The sequence below is a fragment of the Venturia canescens genome, chromosome 1 (genome assembly GCF_019457755.1).
Source record: "Venturia canescens isolate UGA chromosome 1, ASM1945775v1, whole genome shotgun sequence".
NCBI lineage: Eukaryota > Metazoa > Arthropoda > Insecta > Hymenoptera > Ichneumonidae > Venturia > Venturia canescens.
Window position 1 is genome coordinate 7,827,364 of NC_057421.1, and position 23,853 is coordinate 7,851,216.

General features: G+C 36.4%; 1 protein-coding gene across 5 annotated transcripts; it reads left to right on the forward strand.

Annotated features, from left to right (window-relative positions):
* Positions 1-2,400: 2,400 nt before the first annotated feature.
* Positions 2,401-9,768, forward strand: LOC122406441 (uncharacterized). Of its 5 annotated transcripts, none has more exons than XM_043411909.1 (3): positions 2,401-5,395; positions 6,140-6,294; positions 6,526-9,768. In XM_043411909.1, exons 2-3 carry the CDS (start codon positions 6,177-6,179, stop codon positions 7,209-7,211), a joined length of 804 nt encoding a protein of 267 aa, XP_043267844.1. In that variant the 5' UTR covers positions 2,401-5,395; positions 6,140-6,176; the 3' UTR covers positions 7,212-9,768. The 5 variants fall into 5 exon arrangements, with proteins under 5 accessions (XP_043267844.1, XP_043267837.1, XP_043267853.1 ...); XM_043411902.1 differs by having other exon boundaries at positions 2,401-4,635; positions 5,200-6,294; XM_043411918.1 differs by having other exon boundaries at positions 2,401-4,393; positions 4,518-6,294.
* The last annotated feature ends 14,085 nt before the right edge of the window (positions 9,769-23,853 follow it).

Below are 23,853 nucleotides of genomic sequence, written 5' to 3' on the forward strand. Positions count from 1 at the left end.
TACAGCTCCGGAATTGAACGGTAGATTATAATTTGCATGTTTTTTATATATTTTCAAATAAGTTATTCAACTACACGTACGAATTGTTGATAATCACAGCTATCGCCTGCACCAGTCATATAAATAAAAAATAAAAACAATATGTATCTCTTACCATGGATGAAGGTCACATCGGATTCTTATTCCGGAATAAATACGTCACGCAAGTTTGGATCAGTAGCATAGTTATCATCTTAGTTCACGATACAATGCGATTGCTTATTTCGAATAAATTCCTTTGTACTATGATCAGAAACAATAGAGAGTTTTTTTTATTTTTTTCAATACGGAGAAACTGCTATGCGTACTTTAGAGTAATGATAGAATGATCCTTTCGCGTTGGGAGCAGATGACCAATAACACGTAAGCACGTTTTCTCTGATAAGATTACAGCTTTATTTTATTTCCGTTTGACACATATCATGTGCGTTAATTTTTTTCTTTTAGTCTATTACATTTTCATATGACAATTTCTTTAAAACTGGTTCAATCAATCTGTCAAAGTTGTTTACAAAATTGGATACTGCTACATTTTTCTTTATTAGACGTGTTAATGATCGACGAAACAACGCACCAATCACGTACTTATTGCTGTCGGTAATTCCTTCAGTAAAAAGGATGGAACTTCTCATGCCATTCTTGAAGCAATTCTCGGTCCTTTTCACGCTGATCCTCAATGAGTTCATCGCGGTATCCGGTAAATTGATAATCGTGGGCTGCTCCTCGTTCTCTCTGATGGCCGGTGAGTGAGTGATCGTTGTCGTATAGTGCTCCCGATTCTTCTATCATTGAGTACGCATCAGCGAGGCGTTCTTCCTCTTCACCGGTGAACGGATAAGTTCCGTCATCTGGGGTTTCCTGTACTTCTACAAACGAATTCCAGTCCATTGTAGCCTCATCGAGATGGTAGGAGAATGGATAATCGTTGACTGTTTCTTGTCCTTCTGTATAAAAATCCGTGGAATGGGCAAGTTCTCCCGGCACGGAACTCCATGGATAGTCGTAATCGAATCTTACTCCTTGTTCTTCCGTCAATAAATCCAAAATATCGCTAGAGTTTTCCTGATCTCCGGTTGATGAATAGTTGGCACGTTGTGTTTCCTGTCTGACACGGGAATGATCGCTGTCGTATGGTGCTTCCAGTTCTTCCATAACTGAATCCGGATCATCGACGAGTTCTTCCTGTTGTCTGAGCAGTGAATGATCATTATATTGCTTTCCGTGTGATGTCATAGATGAACCCGGTTCATCTACGACAGATCCTTCCTGTCCGGTGTTAACTGAATGATCTCCGTGGTCATGTGGACGGGGTTTTTTCAAAAACGTGAATATTTCCATTATTTTATGAGGAGCAATCGTTCGAACATTGTTCTCAGCGCACTGTTTCTCAACGTATCTATGGAGAAGTTCCGGATCATCTTTTTGAGATAACTCTTTCAATGTCGCAAATGAAATTTTTGCACACCTTAGATGTCTTAAAAGAGAATGACCTAGGAATGGGAGTATATTTACCATATATTGTGGATTACGGAACAATAGTAATGGATATTCGAAACTTAATAACCAATTTTCACAAGATTCGCTATTCTCAATCAACTCAGACGTTGATACGGAGTTATTGGTTAGCAGCCACATCAGGCATTCTAAATAATATGATGTCTTCAAGACTACATTCCTGTTATGTGGCTGTTCCCTCGTCATATAGGACATTAAAACTTCTAATGTGAGTTGACTTCCGCCATTCAGACTTGGAAACTTTTTTTCAAATATCGGTACAGTATCCACGACACGCTGAATAATACCATTAAACATAAACTCCGTCTTAGTTTCCCGGATAGCTTTGGAGAGGAATTGTAACTCGACTCCTGAAGAGTGGGTAACGAGTAAAATTGGCTCCGGTGATGATGTGATGAATTCATGAAATTTCATTAAAGCAGTTTTCAAGTTAACAGTCTCCAGCTTTTCATTCCAAAGAAACAACTCGCCATGCTCAGCTTTCAAACCGTTCCGACATAGTTTCTCATCATACAAAAACGGTTTTTTAGGCTTGACCCAAACAGAGAATTCTTTACTTTCAAATTTTGCTGCTAGTTTTAGGATGCTTGGATTCGTTTTGTTTTTAGCTGGCCATACTAGGCGCAAGCACACTACCTTGTAATTATCAGCAGTCAAAGCCATTCTAGGTATTGGTTTGTGAACTGAATGATAGATTAATATCTGGATATTTATCAAAATCAGTTATGTGCTCGAAGGTTTATTGTTATTCCCTTATTCATTGAATTATAGGATATAGGATCCGTCACTTCGTACGGGCTTCGTATACATATCCGAAAGATGTCAATTCCGAACGATGTTTTTCCTGCAGAAAGCACTTATTTAAATCTCTCTGCCTTTTATCATCGTATGAAATCACTTAAGTTCTTGGATGTTGGATGAATCCGGCGGTTGGTTCGGTTTCTTATATAATTAATTACACAACTGCACTCTGTACCCTGTGCTCTGTGCACAAACTCACGAAAACTGGATAACATCGAGTCAAGAGTAAACCTTTTATTATGAAAACTCTTATTCGAACAATATAACATATTTTGCGTTCTTGGAACGTACACTGTAGATTGGAAGGAATTAGTGTTATTTTTTTATGACTAATCATTTTCAAGAATATTGCGATCCAGTGAAAATTCCAACTTATGTGCATTTGAATGCTGAATTCTGTACGATAATACGGCCTTGAATATAATTTTAGATAAATAATTTAACAGCACGTGTGGATCATTGTTTATCAGCTATCGCATGAGCCTGCATCAGTTACACGAATTAAAAGTTTGAATTGATTACGAGTTGGAAAATTACTCATTTGATGCAAATAATATTTTACAATTGGTTCGATTTTATATAATTGACGTATTAGATTGCGTAACTCAGAAGGGCGATTTCATCCCTTATGGAGGCCCTCGAGAGCCGGTACGAACCTGAGAAGAACTTCAAAGTACTTTTCTCCGTAAGAAAATACATTTCTCTCTGAAGGCGATATATTGGTCACGTAAGTGCGAGAAAAATAGTTGAAATACGGTTTTGCATTGTTCCGAAGAAGCTCAAAAAATTCAGGAACAAGCTACATTTGATTTGGTTTTTTGTCAAGGGGACGTTATATAATTTTTTTCGAAAATTGAACCGTAATAATAGAGTCTTTCGATCTAGATATAAATTCATGTAACGTACTTTATTCTAAGCAGACTTTATTCTATAATATTGCAAAAGCGTGAAATTAGCCAAAACCGTTTTCAGAAGTAAATAATTTTTACTTCCTGAAAATCAAACTTCAACAGCTCCAGAACTTTATAAATTAATCAAACAGGAATATCTGTACGGATAAAATCAATGCCACGTCAACGCGTTCGTATTAATTCGAGAATATTCTGAATAGTGTCAAAGAATATTTCCTTTCTGATAATATCACAAGCGATTATTTTAACCGATTAAAATATTTTCTGCCAAGTTTTTACGATAGTTAGTGCGATAATGGCCAACGTCCTTCTGCAAAACATTTGTCATATCGGCACGTTTAACATCATTTTATCGATTTTATTAGTTTCACAATTAAGAAAATAATTTGGTCCAATTTTGTCCGAGCCGCAAGTATTAATCACACGTCAATACGTAAATTCTGATTTTGTAAAGCTGTTTAGCCAAAACCATTTTCAGAAGTAAATGATTTTCTACAGAGTTCCAGAGCTTTCCAAATTAATCGACCAGGAATATATATGTTTAGGTAAAATGAATGCCATGTCGACAAGTTCCTATTACTTCGAGAACATTCTGAATAATCTCAAAGAAAATTATTTCTTTTCTGCCAATATTGCGAGTGGCTGTTCCATCACCCGATTAATATATTTTCTACGAAGTCTTTACGATAGGTAGCGTGATACTGACCAAGGTCCTTATTCAAAAGAATCGTCATATCGGCTTGCTTAACATCACTTATCATGGTTCTTTGTTTTCCAGCTTATTGTTGGCTGGAGTTCTTGGATTTTACTGATTTTATTGGTTCATATATTTTAAGTGTGTCCGTATGCTAAGACACGTCCATGTTTGCTAATGTTTTTTAAATTTCCTCATTTCCTTTTTTAAAAAAAGCAACACTCGAATGTTCGGTTTTCAACACGTTTATTTATATCTCGAGAGTCGAATTATTGCTTTATTCGATATATTTCACTATAAAACATTTTTATTCATTAAAAAAATGATACCTAATAAACAAACTTATTTTTTACAGAATTTTGGATCGCAATCGGTTTTTCCACTTTTTGGAAGTACGCTCCATCTTAGGCCATAATTCTATTCTCATTTTTCGGTAGATAATCCGAAAATAAAGTCCGTATATTTCTAATCCGAAATTCGTCCGTATCAATTACGGATAGCGCGATGGGTTCGGGAAAATTTACTTACACTAAATGTTTGCATATCTCACAACTCAGATAAAAAAACAACGGAAAGGACAGAACGGAACGAGACATAAAGGAGAAGAGCTGACTGTCGAACATGGCTGCAGTTGAACCAACCAGCATCTAACAGATTTCTAGAAATCTGCTAAAGGTGATGAAAACAGTTTTTTTTCTACTTTGTGTGCTATTTTAGTCATCGTCGAAAGAAGAGACCAAAAGGGCACAATCTGTGAATTGACATAATTATCGAAACGAAAAAAAGACATTTTGTTGTTGTTCATATTTCGGAATTTAATGACATACAATTAAGAAAATAACATTTGTTCAATGATCACGTGATTTTGATCAATATTTTTTATCATCATTATGTAATTATTATTAAGTATGTAATTTCATAAACTCTTGAAAAATTATTTGCGTGAGGTAAAAAAAACGACGCAGTAGAGAATGTTGCCGTTGCGCGTCGGCGTTTTGGGCTCTCACTCTTTTTATATTTTGTCGATCTCGAAACTACTTTGATTCATTTAATTCAGTGGTTGTTGTTTTCGGAATAGTTAAAAGTGAGATTGGAAAAATTCATAAACTTGAGAAAAAGTTCAATCAAAGTGTACTAATGAAACAAACAAATTATTTTCCTAAATGAATTTTATTCTGGTTGTAATTTTAACCTTTACGTTTTGCCAAATCATCGCATAACAGTTTTCTCAATCATCAGATTCCACACACTTCACATGTCTTCCATTCACAAAGAAAATGTCCTGATCCAGCTCGCAAGTGTAAACAACGCAACGTAGATGAAGTCAATAAGCTGAAACTGCGGAATAACTTACCGGCTGAGTGTTGGTCTCTTCGGATATTTTTCTTGAGATTCGAAGATACGATTACCTCGAAACCTGCTACGAATGCAGTCGGTAAAGTATGGGCGTTTCTTCTCATCTTCAGAACAATTGAGACACAAATTTCGACAGCATTTGAGTTCTTTTTCAAGGGGTTGACAAAACTGCAAATTCGATCGTGATTTACTCGAACGTTCTTGATACTTTGAGAAAAATTTCCGTCTACATTTCAGTGATCGGTCCCCACTCAAACAACTAATGAATCATTTAAAAAAAAGTATTTTAGGTCTGTCAAAATACTGCAGAGTTTTACCTCAAAATAAAGAAGTTTGTAGGATTATTGACTCTGATAGCAAAGACGATTTTTCGTAGCTACTTTACCTCAGAGGTATTTCCCCAATAGATTTATAACAAAACAACTTGAGATCGTAAAAAAATTAACAAAAAAAGTCTTGATTACTTTGTTATAGACGAAAAAATAAAACTACAAGAAACCAGCACGTCGTAGAAATGGCTTATGCGTGCATGAAGCTTTAAGTAGTCTCAGAGTGAAGTTTGCTACCCTGGCCATGATCTGATAATAATTATGTCTCATGCTTCGTTCTCGAGATCACTTTGTAGTACCGCTAGTATACGCTGGCGTCACCACACATTTTAGCTAAAATAACTGAAAGAAAAAAAATATTTGAAAGCTGTATACTGATGCTCTTTTACCTCGATCTTCTTCTTCATAACGCTTTGTGTGTGCGGCGTATACACCACGTATTTCTTTTTCTTTCTTATTCATTGAATAAAGGTGATAGTTCTTTTCTTTTACAGTTTATCTTCTATCAAATTAACCATATTTGATTTGAGAATGAGCAAAAGGAGGTGTGATCTCGACAAGGCAGAAGCCTATCGAGATAAAATATTAAAATATAAAAGATTATTGAATGACACAGTTGAAAGCGATGATCAAGATGGCCTTTCAGATGGTACGTAATAAAAATCTTATTCGATATTCAGAGGATATATGAGAGTTATTACTCTATTTTGGGCATCTTGTCGTTAATCAAAGACAGATGTACCTTTTTTGACTAGGTTATGTCCCGGAAAGGGATCGAAACAAAATTTTTTATTTTGTTTTGGCGTTGTAAAGGGTCTGACGCATGTCATTTTTACCTTTTTACAATAGCTAACATAACCTAGATTTCATGCTCTTACAGACTCAGACACTAACGCTCAGGCAATTGACGAACCGATAACCGACGAGAACGATCGGAATATACCAAATGTTCAAAATGTGGTGAACGAGTCTGAAGAGACGTTGAATGGTGAGGCTAACGCTCCCATTCTGAGCGAAAAAGCCCGAGAACTCCTGAGAGTTGAGAAGCGTCGTCAAAAAGATAAAGCTTTCGTTCTCCATAATGAGTTAGCAGATTGTTGGAAAGAAATTATATTGTCGGGCATGGAATCGACCGTCAAAAAATCCATGGAAGAAAAATACCCTACTAAGGGAAATTGTCCTTTGAAAGCACCGGAATTGAATGCGGAGCTCATTCCGTTACTTCACAAAACGGCCAAGAATCGAGACAAATATTTAATAGCAAATCAGGAGATGTCTGGAAGAGGTTTGGTTGCACTTGGAAATGCGATTGGTGCAATTTTTAATGATGAAAATGAGCCTGTTGATAAAGATCAACTCCTTGAGTGGCTCTGTGACGCGAGCTCCATGTTTTGCGATGTGAATCATCAATTATCTAAAACAAGAAAACATCAGATATATCAGCATGTGGACGAGAAACGTAAAGTCATATTGGAACAATCAGAAACGGATTCTTTTCTTTTTGGAGAAGATTTAGGCAAAAGAATTAAAACAGCGACGGCGGCAGAGAAAGTGGGTCTCTATTAAAACTCAGGCAGAGAAGAAACAGTCATATGTTCGTCAGACGTTAAACTGGAAAGGCTCGTCAGCATATCGAAGCGGCCACCGCCAGATGAGCCAATTCAACAAAACAGGGCCGAGAACAACTCAGAATTTTCGATTTCCGAATTCGACGTATCGGAACACAGGCAGACAACAAAATCGAACAAAACCGTCGAACAACACGGAGAAGCAGAAGTAATTCCCTTCGCAGGATGTCTACGCTACTTTTCACAGGCTTGGTCGAAAATTACTAACGATAAGTTTGTTTTATCTACGATAAATGGATACGAAATACCTTTCTTAAAAGACCCCATTCAAACTTCAGAACCTAATGTACGTACAGATATTGATCTTGTTTTAATGCAAAAAGCCTTAAAAAATGTTTTAGATATTGGGGCTGTTAGAAAATGCAAGGAGAGCAAGGGTCATTTCATCTCGGGTATATTTTTAGTTCCCAAAAGTAACGGGGAAATGAGATTCATATTGAATTTAAAAAAATTAAACGAATTTATTGAGCCGATTCACTTTAAGATGGAGGATATACGTACAGCCGTGAGATTGATGTCTGAACGTAGCTTCATGTCAAATATAACGAGTTAAGTATTTGGCCTTAAAAAAGTACGGAGGAGATTATCAGGCTGATATGTTGGTTCCGGAGTTGGTAAAAAAGGATCTTGAGTGGTGGCGAGAGAAAATTCTCATCACGAAAAACCCCATCCGCAAATCTATATACAAAATATCGATATTCTCGGATGCCTCTTTATCCGGATGGGGAGCATATTGCAACGGCGAAGTAGTATATGGTCATTGGTCGTCAGACGAGAAATTGTTACACATAAATCAGCTTGAATTAATGGCGGCCTTTCTCGGATTAAAGGCTTTTGCAGATCATTACAATGGTTGTTAAGTTTTGTTAAAAATTGACAATTCAACCGCAATAGCGTACATTAATAAAATGGGAGGAACTAAATTCCCTGAATTAAGTAAAATAGCTTTTGATATATGGTCATGGTGTGAGAAATGTCAAATATGGATTTTTGCAACGTACATACCGTCAAGAGAAAATACGGAGGCGGACATAGCCTCTGAAGTCGAAAGAGTTGATATAGAATGGGAGCTTTCTTCTACAGCTTTCAGTGCTATTACTAGAAGATTTGGCGATATAGAAATAGATTTGTTTGCTTCTAGTATTAATACCAAATGTGAGGTTGTTTTGTTCTTGGCATAAAGACCCACGTGCAAGGTGCATTGATGCTTTTTCTTTTGACTGGGCCTCGAAATATTTTTACGCGTTTCCACCTTTTTCCTTAATTCTAAGAACTTTAAAAAAGATTCAAAATGACCAAGCTTGTAGAATTGTAGTAATACCGGACTGGCGAGCACAGCCCTGGTACCCGTTATGGCTATCTTTACTTGAAAGCCCTCCTATGAGATTTCAACCTTCAAAAGATTTATTGCTTGGTTCTGACAGGAAGACACAACATCCTTTAGCGGACAAATTGGCCTTACTGGCAGGGAGGCTATCAGGAAGGCGTATCAACTACGTGATATAAGAGAGGGCACAATCGAATTGCTATTAAATTCCATATCAGGAAAGACGATGAATCAATATGATAAACATATTGTGGATTGGTTAGGCTGGTGTGAAAAGAAAATGTATAATCCCTTTAACCCGGAAGTATCATGGATACTGGAATGGTTCACGGGAAAATATCATCAGGGTGCATCTTTTGGAACTCTGAATACTTGCAGAGCAGCCGTCTCGTTTTTATGTGGCGAGCATATCGGAAAGAGCTCAATGATTTCTAGATTTCTTAGAGGAGTTGCCAAAGAAAGGCCAGTTAAACCAAAATATGACAGAATTTACAGTCTAGATCCAATTATTAAAAGATTGGAAATAATTAATCCTTTAGAAGAATTAACATTACAACAGCTAACGTCAAAATTGGCAATGCTATTGGCTTTAGTCACAGCTCATAGGAAACAAACGTTGATTGCAATTAAAAAGAGTAATATTTGTAGAGTAGAAAAAGGTTATGAAATTGAGATTCCATCAAGAATAAAACTACAAGACCAGGTGCATATCAACCCCTATTATTGATACCAAGATTTATAAATAAACCTAACCTCTGTGTGGCTTCAACGTTGGAGAAATATTTGGAACGTACTTCGTCTCTATTGGAAACAGATAATTTATTTATTACGACTAGAAAACCATACAAGGCGGCCTCAAAGGATACTTTGAGTCGTTGGTTAAGGGCATTTTTGTCAGAATGCGGCATAAGTTCAAAATATGCACCTCATAGCCTTAGGCACGCGGCTACGTCGTCAGCTCAAGCAAAAGGCATAGAGGTCAATGTAATTAAAAAATTAGCCGAATGGTCTAAAACTTCGAAAGTATTCGACACTTTCTACAATCGTCCAATTGTTCAAGATAATCCAGCATTTGCTCAAGCAGTTCTTAGTTAAAAAAGGAAAATAAGAAAATGTATGTTCTGTGTTTGTAAATGTTAAACAAATAAAATGAGATTAATGTTTTGTACATAATTAATACAATAATCTCTGAACATCCTACAAAGTGATCTCGAGAACGAAGCTCGACCATAATTATGCCGATTGCTTCGTTCGAAAAGATCACTTCCCTCCCAATGAACAAAAATAAATTGGACTTATTTCTCTCCCGTGATCTCTTCGGGAACGCTAAACTATATGAAGAAGAGGTAAAAGAGCATCAGTATACGGCTTTCAAATATTTTTTTTTTCTTTCAGTTATTTTAGCTAAAATGTGTGGTGACGCCAGCGTATACTAGCGGTACTACAAAGTGATCTCTTCGAACGAAGCAATCGACATTTCAATATTCGGAATATTTATTTGCTAAATACTAATATCACATGCTCTCAACCAGTATTTTTAAGGTCTTAAATGTTCCTTTCTCTTATTCTACCCTTTTTTTTTATTGAAATCCAAACGGTACTTTTCGTAAAATACAATGAAAACTGTGATTTCCCATAAGACTCAATATTAACTGTGTGTAATTCCCAATGCGAATATCTTTTTTTCTGGTTTTCTGTAACCTCTTGAAAATTCAACTGGATCTTTTTCTTATCATATGATTTATTGCTGTACCAAATTTGATTAAATTCTGAACATTAATTCTCAAACCGACAGTACTACCTTAATGAGGACTTTATGCAGTTGAAAAAATCTCGCACATCATACAGCTCCGGAATTGAACGGTAGATTATAATTTGCATGTTTTTTATATATTTTCAAATAAGTTATTCAACTACACGTACGAATTGTTGATAATCACAGCTATCGCCTGCACCAGTCATATAAATAAAAAATAAAAACAATATGTATCTCTTACCATGGATGAAGGTCACATCGGATTCTTGTTCCGGAATAAATACGTCACGCAAGTTTGGATCAGTAGCATAGTTATCATCTTAGTTCACGATACAATGCGATTGCTTATTTCGAATAAATTCCTTTGTACTATGATCAGAAACAATAGAGAGTTTTTTTGATTTTTTTCAATACGGAGAAACTGCTATGCGTACTTTAGAGTAATGATAGAATGATCCTTTCGCGTTGGGAGCAGATGACCAATAACACGTAAGCACGTTTTTTGCTGATAAGATTGCAGCTTTATTTTATTTCCGTTTGATACATTTGATGTGCGTTAATTTTTTTCTTTTAGTCTATTACTTTTTCATATGACAATTTCTTTAAAACTGGTTCAATCAATCTGTCAAAGTTGTTTACAAAATTGGATACTGCTACATTTTTCTTTATTAGACGTGTTAATGATCGACGAAACAACGCACCAATCACGTACTTATTGCTGTCGGTAATTCCTTCAGTAAAAAGGATGGAACTTCTCATGCCATTCTTGAAGCAATTCTCGGTCCGTTTGACGCTGATCTTTAATGAGTTCACCGCGGTGTCCGGTAAATTGATAATCGTGGGATGCTCCTCGTTCTCTCTGATGTCCGGTGAGTGAGTGATCGTTGTCGTACAGTGCTCCCGATTCTTCTATCATTGAGTACGCATCAGCGAGGCGTTCTTCCTCTTCACCGGTGAACGGATAAGTTCCGTCATCTGGGGTTTCCTGTACTTCTACAAACGAATTCCAGTCCATTGTAGCCTCATCGAGATGGTAGGAGAATGGATAATCGTTGACTGTTTCTTGTCCTTCTGTATAAAAATCCGTGGAATGGGCAAGTTCTCCCGGCACGGAACTCCATGGATAGTCGTAATCGAATCTTACTCCTTGTTCTTCCGTCAATAAATCCAAAATATCGCTAGAGTTTTCCTGATCTCCGGTTGATGAATAGTTGGCACGTTGTGTTTCCTGTCTGACACGGGAATGATCGCTGTCGTATGGTGCTTCCAGTTCTTCCATAACTGAATCCGGATCATCGACGAGTTCTTCCTGTTGTCTGAGCAGTGAATGATCATTATATTGCTTTCCGTGTGATGTCATAGATGAACCCGGTTCATCTACGACAGATCCTTCCTGTCCGGTGTTAACTGAATGATCTCCGTGGTCATGTGGACGGGGTTTTTTCAAAAACGTGAATATTTTCATTATTTTATGAGGAGCAATCGTTCGAACATTGTTCTCAGCGCACTGTTTCTCAACGTATCTATGGAGAAGTTCCGGATCATCTTTTTGAGATAACTCTTTCAATGTCGCAAATGAAATTTTTGCACACCTTAGATGTCTTAAAAGAGAATGACCTAGGAATGGGAGTATATTTACCATATATTGTGGATTACGGAACAATAGTAATGGATATTCGAAACTTAATAACCAATTTTCACAAGATTCGCTATTCTCAATCAACTCAGACGTTGATACGGAGTTATTGGTTAGCAGCCACATCAGGCATTCTAAATAATATGATGTCTTCAAGACTACATTCCTGTTATGTGGCTGTTCCCTCGTCATATAGGACATTAAAACTTCTAATGTGAGTTGACTTCCGCCATTCAGACTTGGAAACTTTTTTTCAAATATCGGTACAGTATCCACGACACGCTGAATAATACCATTAAACATAAACTCCGTCTTAGTTTCCCGGATAGCTTTGGAGAGGAATTGTAACTCGACTCCTGAAGAGTGGGTAACGAGTAAAATTGGCTCCGGTGATGATGTGATGAATTCATGAAATTTCATTAAAGCAGTTTTCAAGTTAACAGTCTCCAGCTTTTCATTCCAAAGAAACAACTCGCCATGCTCAGCTTTCAAACCGTTCCGACATAGTTTCTCATCATACAAAAACGGTTTTTTAGGCTTGACCCAAACAGAGAATTCTTTACTTTCAAATTTTGCTGCTAGTTTTAGGATGCTTGGATTCGTTTTGTTTTTAGCTGGCCATACTAGGCGCAAGCACACTACCTTGTAATTATCAGCAGTCAAAGCCATTCTAGGTATTGGTTTGTGAACTGAATGATAGATTAATATCTGGATATTTATCAAAATCAGTTATGTGCTCGAAGGTTTATTGTTATTCCCTTATTCATTGAATTATAGGATATAGGATCCGTCACTTCGTACGGGCTTCGTATACATATCCGAAAGATGTCAATTCCGAACGATGTTTTTCCTGCAGAAAGCCCTTATTTAAATCTCTCTGCCTTTTATCATCGTATGAAATCACTTAAGTTCTTGGATGTTGGATGAATCCGGCGGTTGGTTCGGTTTCTTATATAATTAATTACACAACTGCACTCTGGACCCTGTGCTCTGTGCACAAACTCACGAAAACTGGATAACATCGAGTCAAGAGTAAACCTTTTATTATGAAAACTCTTATTCGAACAATATAACATATTTTGCGTTCTTGGAACGTACACTGTAGATTGGAAGGAATTAGTGTTATTTTTTTATGACTAATCATTTTCAAGAATATTGCGATCCAGTGAAAATTCCAACTTATGTGCATTTGAATGCTGAATTCTGTACGATAATACGGCCTTGAATATAATTTTAGATAAATAATTTAACAGCACGTGTGGATTATTGTTTATCAGCTATCGCATGAGCCTGCATCAGTTACACGAATTAAAAGTTTGAATTGATTACGAGTTGGAAAATTACTCATTTGATGCAAATAATATTTTACAATTGGTTCGATTTTATATAATTGACGTATTAGATTGCGCGTGACTCAGAAGGGCGATTTCATCCCTTATGGAGGCCCTCGAGAGCCGGTACGAACCTGAGAAGAACTTCAAAGTACTTTTCTCCGTAAGAAAATACATTTCTCTCTGAATGCGGTATATTGGTCACGTAAGTGCGAGAAAAATAGTTGAAATACGGTTTTGCATTGTTCCGAAGAAGCTCAAAAAATTCAGGAACAAGCTACATTTGATTTGGTTTTTTGTCAAGGGGACGTTATATAATTTTTTTCGAAAATTGAACCGTAATAATAGAGTCTTTCGATCTAGATATAAATTCATGTAACGTACTTTATTCTAAGCAGACTTTATTCTATAATATTGCAAAAGCGTGAAATTAGCCAAAACCGTTTTCAGAAGTAAATAATTTTTACTTCCTGAAAATCAAACTTCAACAGCTCCAGAACTTTATAAATTAATCAAACAGGAATATCTGTACGGATAAAATCAATGCCACGTCAACGCGTTCGTATTAATTCGAGAATATTCTGAATAGTGTCAAAGAATATTTCCTTTCTGATAATATCACAAGCGATTATTTTAACCGATTAAAATATTTTCTGCCAAGTTTTTACGATAGTTAGTGCGATAATGGCCAACGTCCTTCTGCAAAACATTTGTCATATCGGCACGTTTAACATCATTTTATCGATTTTATTAGTTTCACAATTAAGAAAATAATTTTGTCCAATTTTGTCCGAGCCGCAAGTATTAATCACACGTCAATACGTAAATTCTGATTTTGTAAAGCTGTTTAGCCAAAACCATTTTCAGAAGTAAATGATTTTCTACAGAGTTCCAGAGCTTTCCAAATTAATCGACCAGGAATATATATGTTTAGGTAAAATGAATGCCATGTCGACAAGTTCCTATTACTTCGAGAACATTCTGAATAATCTCAAAGAAAATTATTTCTTTTCTGCCAATATTGCGAGTGGCTGTTCCATCACCCGATTAATATATTTTCTACGAAGTCTTTACGATAGGTAGCGTGATACTGACCAAGGTCCTTATTCAAAAGAATCGTCATATCGGCTTGCTTAACATCACTTATCATGGTTCTTTGTTTTCCAGCTTATTGTTGGCTGGAGTTCTTGGATTTTACTGATTTTATTGGTTCATACATTTTAAGTGTGTCCGTATGCTAAGACACGTCCATGTTTGCTAATGTTTTTTAAATTTCCTCATTTCCTTTTTTAAAAAAAGCAACACTCGAATGTTCGGTTTTCAACACGTTTATTTATATCTCGAGAGTCGAATTATTGCTTTATTCGATATATTTCACTATAAAACATTTTTATTCATTAAAAAAATGATACCTAATAAACAAACTTATTTTTTACAGAATTTTGGATCGCAATCGGTTTTTCCACTTTTTGGAAGTACGCTCCATCTTAGGCCATAATTCTATTCTCATTTTTCGGTAGATAATCCGAAAATAAAGTCCGTATATTTCTAATCCGAAATTCGTCCGTATCAATTACGGATAGCGCGATGGGTTCGGGAAAATTTACTTACACTAAATGTTTGCATATCTCACAACTCAGATAAAAAAACAACGGAAAGGACAGAACGGAACGAGACATAAAGGAGAAGAGCTGACTGTCGAACATGGCTGCAGTTGAACCAACCAGCATCTAACAGATTTCTAGAAATCTGCTAAAGGTGATGAAAACAGTTTTTTTTCTACTTTGTGTGCTATTTTAGTCATCGTCGAAAGAAGAGACCAAAAGGGCACAATCTGTGAATTGACATAATTATCGAAACGAAAAAAAGACATTTTGTTGTTGTTCATATTTCGGAATTTAATGACATACAATTAAGAAAATAACATTTGTTCAATGATCACGTGATTTTGATCAATATTTTTTATCATCATTATGTAATTATTATTAAGTATGTAATTTCATAAACTCTTGAAAAATTATTTGCGTGAGGTAAAAAAAACGACGCAGTAGAGAATGTTGCCGTTGCGCGTCGGCGTTTTGGGCTCTCACTCTTTTTATATTTTGTCGATCTCGAAACTACTTTGATTCATTTAATTCAGTGGTTGTTGTTTTCGGAATAGTTAAAAGTGAGATTGGAAAAATTCATAAACTTGAGAAAAAGTTCAATCAAAGTGTACTAATGAAACAAACAAATTATTTTCCTAAATGAATTTTATTCTGGTTGTAATTTTAACCTTTACGTTTTGCCAAATCATCGCATAACAGTTTTCTCAATCATCAGATTCCACACACTTCACATGTCTTCCATTCACAAAGAAAATGTCCTGATCCAGCTCGCAAGTGTAAACAACGCAACGTAGATGAAGTCAATAAGCTGAAACTGCGGAATAACTTACCGGCTGAGTGTTGGTCTCTTCGGATATTTTTCTTGAGATTCGAAGATACGATTACCTCGAAACCTGCTACGAATGCAGTCGGTAAAGTATGGGCGTTTCTTCTCATCTTCAGAACAATTGAGACACAAATTTCGACAGCATTTGAGTTCTTTTTCAAGGGGTTGACAAAACTGCAAATTCGATCGTGATTTACTCAAACGTTCTTGATACTTTGAGAAAAATTTGCGTCTACATTTCAGTGATCGGTCCCCACTCAAACAACTAATGAATCATTTAAAAAAAAAGTATTTTAGGTCTGTCAAAATACTGCAGAGTTTTACCTCAAAATAAAGAAGTTTGTAGGATTATTGACTCTGATAGCAAAGACGATTTTTCGTAGCTACTTTACCTCAGAGGTATTTCCCCAATGGATTTATAACAAAACAACTTGAGATCGTAAAAAAATTAACAAAAAAAGTCTTGATTACTTTGTTATAGACGAAAAAATAAAACTACAAGAAACCAGCACGTCGTAGAAATGGCTTATGCGTGCATGAAGCTTTAAGTAGTCTCAGAGTGAAGTTTGCTACCCTGGCCATGATCTGATAATAATTATGTCTCATGCTTCGTTCTCGAGATCACTTTGTTGTACCGCTAGTATACGCTGGCGTCACCACACATTTTAGCTAAAATAACTGAAAGAAAAAAAATATTTGAAAGCTGTATACTGATGCTCTTTTACCTCGATCTTCTTCTTCATAACGCTTTGTGTGCGCGGCGTATACACCACGTATTTCTTTTTCTTTCATATTCATTGAATAAAGGTGATAGTTCTTTTCTTTTACAGTTTATCTTCTATCAAATTAACCATATTTGATTTGAGAATGAGCAAAAGGAGGTGTGATCTCGACAAGGCAGAAGCCTATCGAGATAAAATATTAAAATATAAAAGATTATTGAATGACACAGTTGAAAGCGATGATCAAGATGGCCTTTCAGATGGTACGTAATAAAAATCTTATTCGATATTCAGAGGATATATGAGAGTTGTTACTCTATTTTGGGCATCTTGTCGTTAATCAAAGACAGATGTACCTTTTTTGACTAGGTTATGTCCCGGAAAGGGATCGAAACAAAATTTTTTATTTTGTTTTGGCGTTGTAAAGGGTCTGACGCATGTCATTTTTACCTTTTTACAATAGCTAACATAACCTAGATTTCATGCTCTTACAGACTCAGACACTAACGCTCAGGCAATTGACGAACCGATAACCGACGAGAACGATCGGAATATACCAAATGTTCAAAATGTGGTGAACGAGTCTGAGGAGACGTTGAATGGTGAGGCTAACGCTCCCATTCTGAGCGAAAAAGCCCGAGAACTCCTGAGAGTTGAGAAGCGTCGTCAAAAAGATAAAGCTTTCGTTCTCCATAATGAGTTAGCAGATTGTTGGAAAGAAATTATATTGTCGGGCATGGAATCGACCGTCAAAAAATCCATGGAAGAAAAATACCCTACTAAGGGAAATTGTCCTTTGAAAGCACCGGAATTGAATGCGGAGCTCATTCCGTTACTTCACAAAACGGCCAAGAATCGAGACAAATATTTAATAGCAAATCAGGAGATGTCTGGAAGAGGTTTGGTTGCACTTGGAAATGCGATTGGTGCAATTTTTAATGATGAAAATGAGCCTGTTGATAAAGATCAACCCCTTGAGTGGCTCTGTGACGCGAGCTCCATGTTTTGCGATGTGAATCATCAATTATCTAAAACAAGAAAACATCAGATATCAGCATGTGGACGAGAAACGTAAAGTCATATTGGAACAATCAGAAACGGATTCTTTTCTTTTTGGAGAAGATTTAGGCAAAAGAATTAAAACAGCGACGGCGGCAGAGAAAGTGGGTCTCTATTAAAACTCAGGCAGAGAAGAAACAGTCATATGTTCGTCAGACGTTAAACTGGAAAGGCTCGTCAGCATATCGAAGCGGCCACCGCCAGATGAGCCAATTCAACAAAACAGGGCCGAGAACAACTCAGAATTTTCGATTTCCGAATTCGACGTATCGGAACACAGGCAGACAACAAAATCGAACAAAACCGTCGAACAACACGGAGAAGCAGAAGTAATTCCCTTCGCAGGACGTCTACGCTACTTTTCACAGGCTTGGTCGAATATTACTAACGATAAGTTTGTTTTATCTACGATAAATGGATACGAAATACCTTTCTTAAAAGACCCCATTCAAACTTCAGAACCTAATGTACGTACAGATATTGATCTTGTTTTAATGCAAAAGGCCTTAAAAAATGTTTTAGATATTGGGGCTGTTAGAAAATGCAAGGAGAGCAAGGGTCATTTCATCTCGGGTATATTTTTAGTTCCCAAAAGTAACGGGGAAATGAGATTCATATTGAATTTAAAAAAATTAAACGAATTTATTGAGCCGATTCACTTTAAGATGGAGGATATACGTACAGCCGTGAGATTGATGTCTGAACGTAGCTTCATGTCAAATATAACGAGTTAAGTATTTGGCCTTAAAAAAGTACGGAGGAGATTATCAGGCTGATATGTTGGTTCCGGAGTTGGTAAAAAAGGATCTTGAGCGGTGGCGAGAGAAAATTCTCATCACGAAAAACCCCATCCGCAAATCTATATACAAAATATCGATATTCTCGGATGCCTCTTTATCCGGATGGGGAGCATATTGCAACGGCGAAGTAGTATATGGTCATTGGTCGTCAGACGAGAAATTGTTACACATAAATCAGCTTGAATTAATGGCGGCCTTTCTCGGATTAAAGGCTTTTGCAGATCATTACAATGGTTGTTAAGTTTTGTTAAAAATTGACAATTCAACCGCAATAGCGTACATTAATAAAATGGGAGGAACTAAATTCCCTGAATTAAGTAAAATAGCTTTTGATATATGGTCATGGTGTGAGAAATGTCAAATATGGATTTTTGCAACGTACATACCGTCAAGAGAAAATACGGAGGCGGACATAGCCTCTGAAGTCGAAAGAGTTGATATAGAATGGGAGCTTTCTTCTACAGCTTTCAGTGCTATTACTAGAAGATTTGGCGATATAGAAATAGATTTGTTTGCTTCTAGTATTAATACCAAATGTGAGGTTGTTTTGTTCTTGGCATAAAGACCCACGTGCAAGGTGCATTGATGCTTTTTCTTTTGACTGGGCCTCGAAATATTTTTATGCGTTTCCACCTTTTTCCTTAATTCTAAGAACTTTAAAAAAGATTCAAAATGACCAAGCTTGTAGAATTGTAGTAATACCGGACTGGCGAGCACAGCCCTGGTACCCGTTATGGCTATCTTTACTTGAAAGCCCTCCTATGAGATTTCAACCTTCAAAAGATTTATTGCTTGGTTCTGACAGGAAGACACAACATCCTTTAGCGGACAAATTGGCCTTACTGGCAGGGAGGCTATCAGGAAGGCGTATCAACTACGTGATATAAGAGAGGGCACAATCGAATTGCTATTAAATTCCATATCAGGAAAGACGATGAATCAATATGATAAACATATTGTGGATTGGTTAGGCTGGTGTGAAAAGAAAATGTATAATCCCTTTAACCCGGAAGTATCATGGATACTGGAATGGTTCACGGGAAAATATCATCAGGGTGCATCTTTTGGAACTCTGAATACTTGCAGAGCAGCCGTCTCGTTTTTATGTGGCGAGCATATCGGAAAGAGCTCAATGATTTCTAGATTTCTTAGAGGAGTTGCCAAAGAAAGGCCAGTTAAACCAAAATATGACAGAATTTACAGTCTAGATCCAATTATTAAAAGATTGGAAATAATTAATCCTTTAGAAGAATTAACATTACAACAGCTAACGTCAAAATTGGCAATGCTATTGGCTTTAGTCACAGCTCATAGGAAACAAACGTTGATTGCAATTAAAAAGAGTAATATTTGTAGAGTAGAAAAAGGTTATGAAATTGAGATTCCATCAAGAATAAAACTACAAGACCAGGTGCATATCAACCCCTATTATTGATACCAAGATTTATAAATAAACCTAACCTCTGTGTGGCTTCAACGTTGGAGAAATATTTGGAACGTACTTCGTCTCTATTGGAAACAGATAATTTATTTATTACGACTAGAAAACCATACAAGGCGGCCTCAAAGGATACTTTGAGTCGTTGGTTAAGGGCATTTTTGTCAGAATGCGGCATAAGTTCAAAATATGCACCTCATAGCCTTAGGCACGCGGCTACGTCGTCAGCTCAAGCAAAAGGCATAGAGGTCAATGTAATTAAAAAATTAGCCGAATGGTCTAAAACTTCGAAAGTATTCGACACTTTCTACAATCGTCCAATTGTTCAAGACAATCCAGCATTTGCTCAAGCAGTTCTTAGTTAAAAAAGGAAAATAAGAAAATGTATGTTCTGTGTTTGTAAATGTTAAACAAATAAAATGAGATTAATTTTTTGTACATAATTAATACAATAATCTCTGAACATCCTACAAAGTGATCTCGAGAACGAAGCTCGACCATAATTATGCCGATTGCTTCGTTCGAAAAGATCACTTCCCTCCCAATGAACAAAAATAAATTGGACTTATTTCTCTCCCGTGATCTCTTCGGGAACGCTAAACTATATGAAGAAGAGGTAAAAGAGCATCAGTATACGGCTTTCAAATATTTTTTTTTTCTTTCAGTTATTTTAGCTAAAATGTGTGGTGACGCCAGCGTATACTAGCGGTACTACAAAGTGATCTCTTCGAACGAAGCAATCGACATTTCAATATTCGGAATATTTATTTGCTAAATACTAATATCACATGCTCTCAACCAGTATTTTTAAGGTCTTAAATGTTCCTTTCTCTTATTCTACCCTTTTTTTTTATTGAAATCCAAACGGTACTTTTCGTAAAATACAATGAAAACTGTGATTTCCCATAAGACTCAATATTAACTGTGTGTAATTCCCAATGCGAATATCTTTTTTTCTGGTTTTCTGTAACCTCTTGAAAATTCAACTGGATCTTTTTCTTATCATATGATTTATTGCTGTACCAAATTTGATTAAATTCTGAACATTAATTCTCAAACCGACAGTACTACCTTAATGAGGACTTTATGCAGTTGAAAAAATCTCGCACATCATACAGCTCCGGAATTGAACGGCAGATTATAATTTGCATGTTTTTTATATATTTTCAAATAAGTTATTCAACTACACGTACGAATTGTTGATAATCACAGCTATCGCCTGCACCAGTCATATAAATAAAAAATAAAAACAATATGTATCTCTTACCATGGATGAAGGTCACATCGGATTCTTGTTCCGGAATAAATACGTCACGCAAGTTTGGATCAGTAGCATAGTTATCATCTTAGTTCACGATACAATGCGATTGCTTATTTCGAATAAATTCCTTTGTACTATGATCAGAAACAATAGAGAGTTTTTTTGATTTTTTTCAATACGGAGAAACTGCTATGCGTACTTTAGAGTAATGATAGAATGATCCTTTCGCGTTGGGAGCAGATGACCAATAACACGTAAGCACGTTTTTTGCTGATAAGATTGCAGCTTTATTTTATTTCCGTTTGATACATTTGATGTGCGTTAATTTTTTTCTTTTAGTCTATTACTTTTTCATATGACAATTTCTTTAAAACTGGTTCAATCAATCTGTCAAAGTTGTTTACAAAATTGGATACTGCTACATTTTTCTTTATTAGACGTGTTAATGATCGACGAAACAACGCACCAATCACGTACTTATTGCTGTCGGTAATTCCTTCAGTAAAAAGGATGGAACTTCTCATGCCATTCTTGAAGCAATTCTCGGTCCGTTTGACGCTGATCTTTAATGAGTTCACCGCGGTGTCCGGTAAATTGATAATCGTGGGCTGCTCCTCGTTCTCTCTGATGTCCGGTGAGTGAGTGATCGTTGTCGTACAGTGCTCCCGATTCTTCTATCATTGAGTACGCATCAGCGAGGCGTTCTTCCTCTTCACCGGTGAACGGATAAGTTCCGTCATCTGGGGTTTCCTGTACTTCTACAAACGAATTCCAGTCCATTGTAGCCTCATCGAGATGGTAGGAGAATGGATAATCGTTGACTGTTTCTTGTCCTTCTGTATAAAAATCCGTGGAATGGGCAAGTTCTCCCGGCACGGAACTCCATGGATAGTCGTAATCGAATCTTACTCCTTGTTCTTCCGTCAATAAATCCAAAATATCGCTAGAGTTTTCCTGATCTCCGGTTGATGAATAGTTGGCACGTTGTGTTTCCTGTCTGACACGGGAATGATCGCTGTCGTATGGTGCTTCCAGTTCTTCCATAACTGAATCCGGATCATCGACGAGTTCTTCCTGTTGTCTGAGCAGTGAATGATCATTATATTGCTTTCCGTGTGATGTCATAGATGAACCCGGTTCATCTACGACAGATCCTTCCTGTCCGGTGTTAACTGAATGATCTCCGTGGTCATGTGGACGGGGTTTTTTCAAAAACGTGAATATTTTCATTATTTTATGAGGAGCAATCGTTCGAACATTGTTCTCAGCGCACTGTTTCTCAACGTATCTATGGAGAAGTTCCGGATCATCTTTTTGAGATAACTCTTTCAATGTCGCAAATGAAATTTTTGCACACCTTAGATGTCTTAAAAGAGAATGACCTAGGAATGGGAGTATATTTACCATATATTGTGGATTACGGAACAATAGTAATGGATATTCGAAACTTAATAACCAATTTTCACAAGATTCGCTATTCTCAATCAACTCAGACGTTGATACGGAGTTATTGGTTAGCAGCCACATCAGGCATTCTAAATAATATGATGTCTTCAAGACTACATTCCTGTTATGTGGCTGTTCCCTCGTCATATAGGACATTAAAACTTCTAATGTGAGTTGACTTCCGCCATTCAGACTTGGAAACTTTTTTTCAAATATCGGTACAGTATCCACGACACGCTGAATAATACCATTAAACATAAACTCCGTCTTAGTTTCCCGGATAGCTTTGGAGAGGAATTGTAACTCGACTCCTGAAGAGTGGGTAACGAGTAAAATTGGCTCCGGTGATGATGTGATGAATTCATGAAATTTCATTAAAGCAGTTTTCAAGTTAACAGTCTCCAGCTTTTCATTCCAAAGAAACAACTCGCCATGCTCAGCTTTCAAACCGTTCCGACATAGTTTCTCATCATACAAAAACGGTTTTTTAGGCTTGACCCAAACAGAGAATTCTTTACTTTCAAATTTTGCTGCTAGTTTTAGGATGCTTGGATTCGTTTTGTTTTTAGCTGGCCATACTAGGCGCAAGCACACTACCTTGTAATTATCAGCAGTCAAAGCCATTCTAGGTATTGGTTTGTGAACTGAATGATAGATTAATATCTGGATATTTATCAAAATCAGTTATGTGCTCGAAGGTTTATTGTTATTCCCTTATTCATTGAATTATAGGATATAGGATCCGTCACTTCGTACGGGCTTCGTATACATATCCGAAAGATGTCAATTCCGAACGATGTTTTTCCTGCAGAAAGCACTTATTTAAATCTCTCTGCCTTTTATCATCGTATGAAATCACTTAAGTTCTTGGATGTTGGATGAATCCGGCGGTTGGTTCGGTTTCTTATATAATTAATTACACAACTGCACTCTGTACCCTGTGCTCTGTGCACAAACTCACGAAAACTGGATAACATCGAGTCAAGAGTAAACCTTTTATTATGAAAACTCTTATTCGAACAATATAACATATTTTGCGTTCTTGGAACGTACACTGTAGATTGGAAGGAATTAGTGTTATTTTTTTATGACTAATCATTTTCAAGAATATTGCGATCCAGTGAAAATTCCAACTTATGTGCATTTGAATGCTGAATTCTGTACGATAATACGGCCTTGAATATAATTTTAGATAAATAATTTAACAGCACGTGTGGATCATTGTTTATCAGCTATCGCATGAGCCTGCATCAGTTACACGAATTAAAAGTTTGAATTGATTACGAGTTGGAAAATTACTCATTTGATGCAAATAATATTTTACAATTGGTTCGATTTTATATAATTGACGTATTAGATTGCGTAACTCAG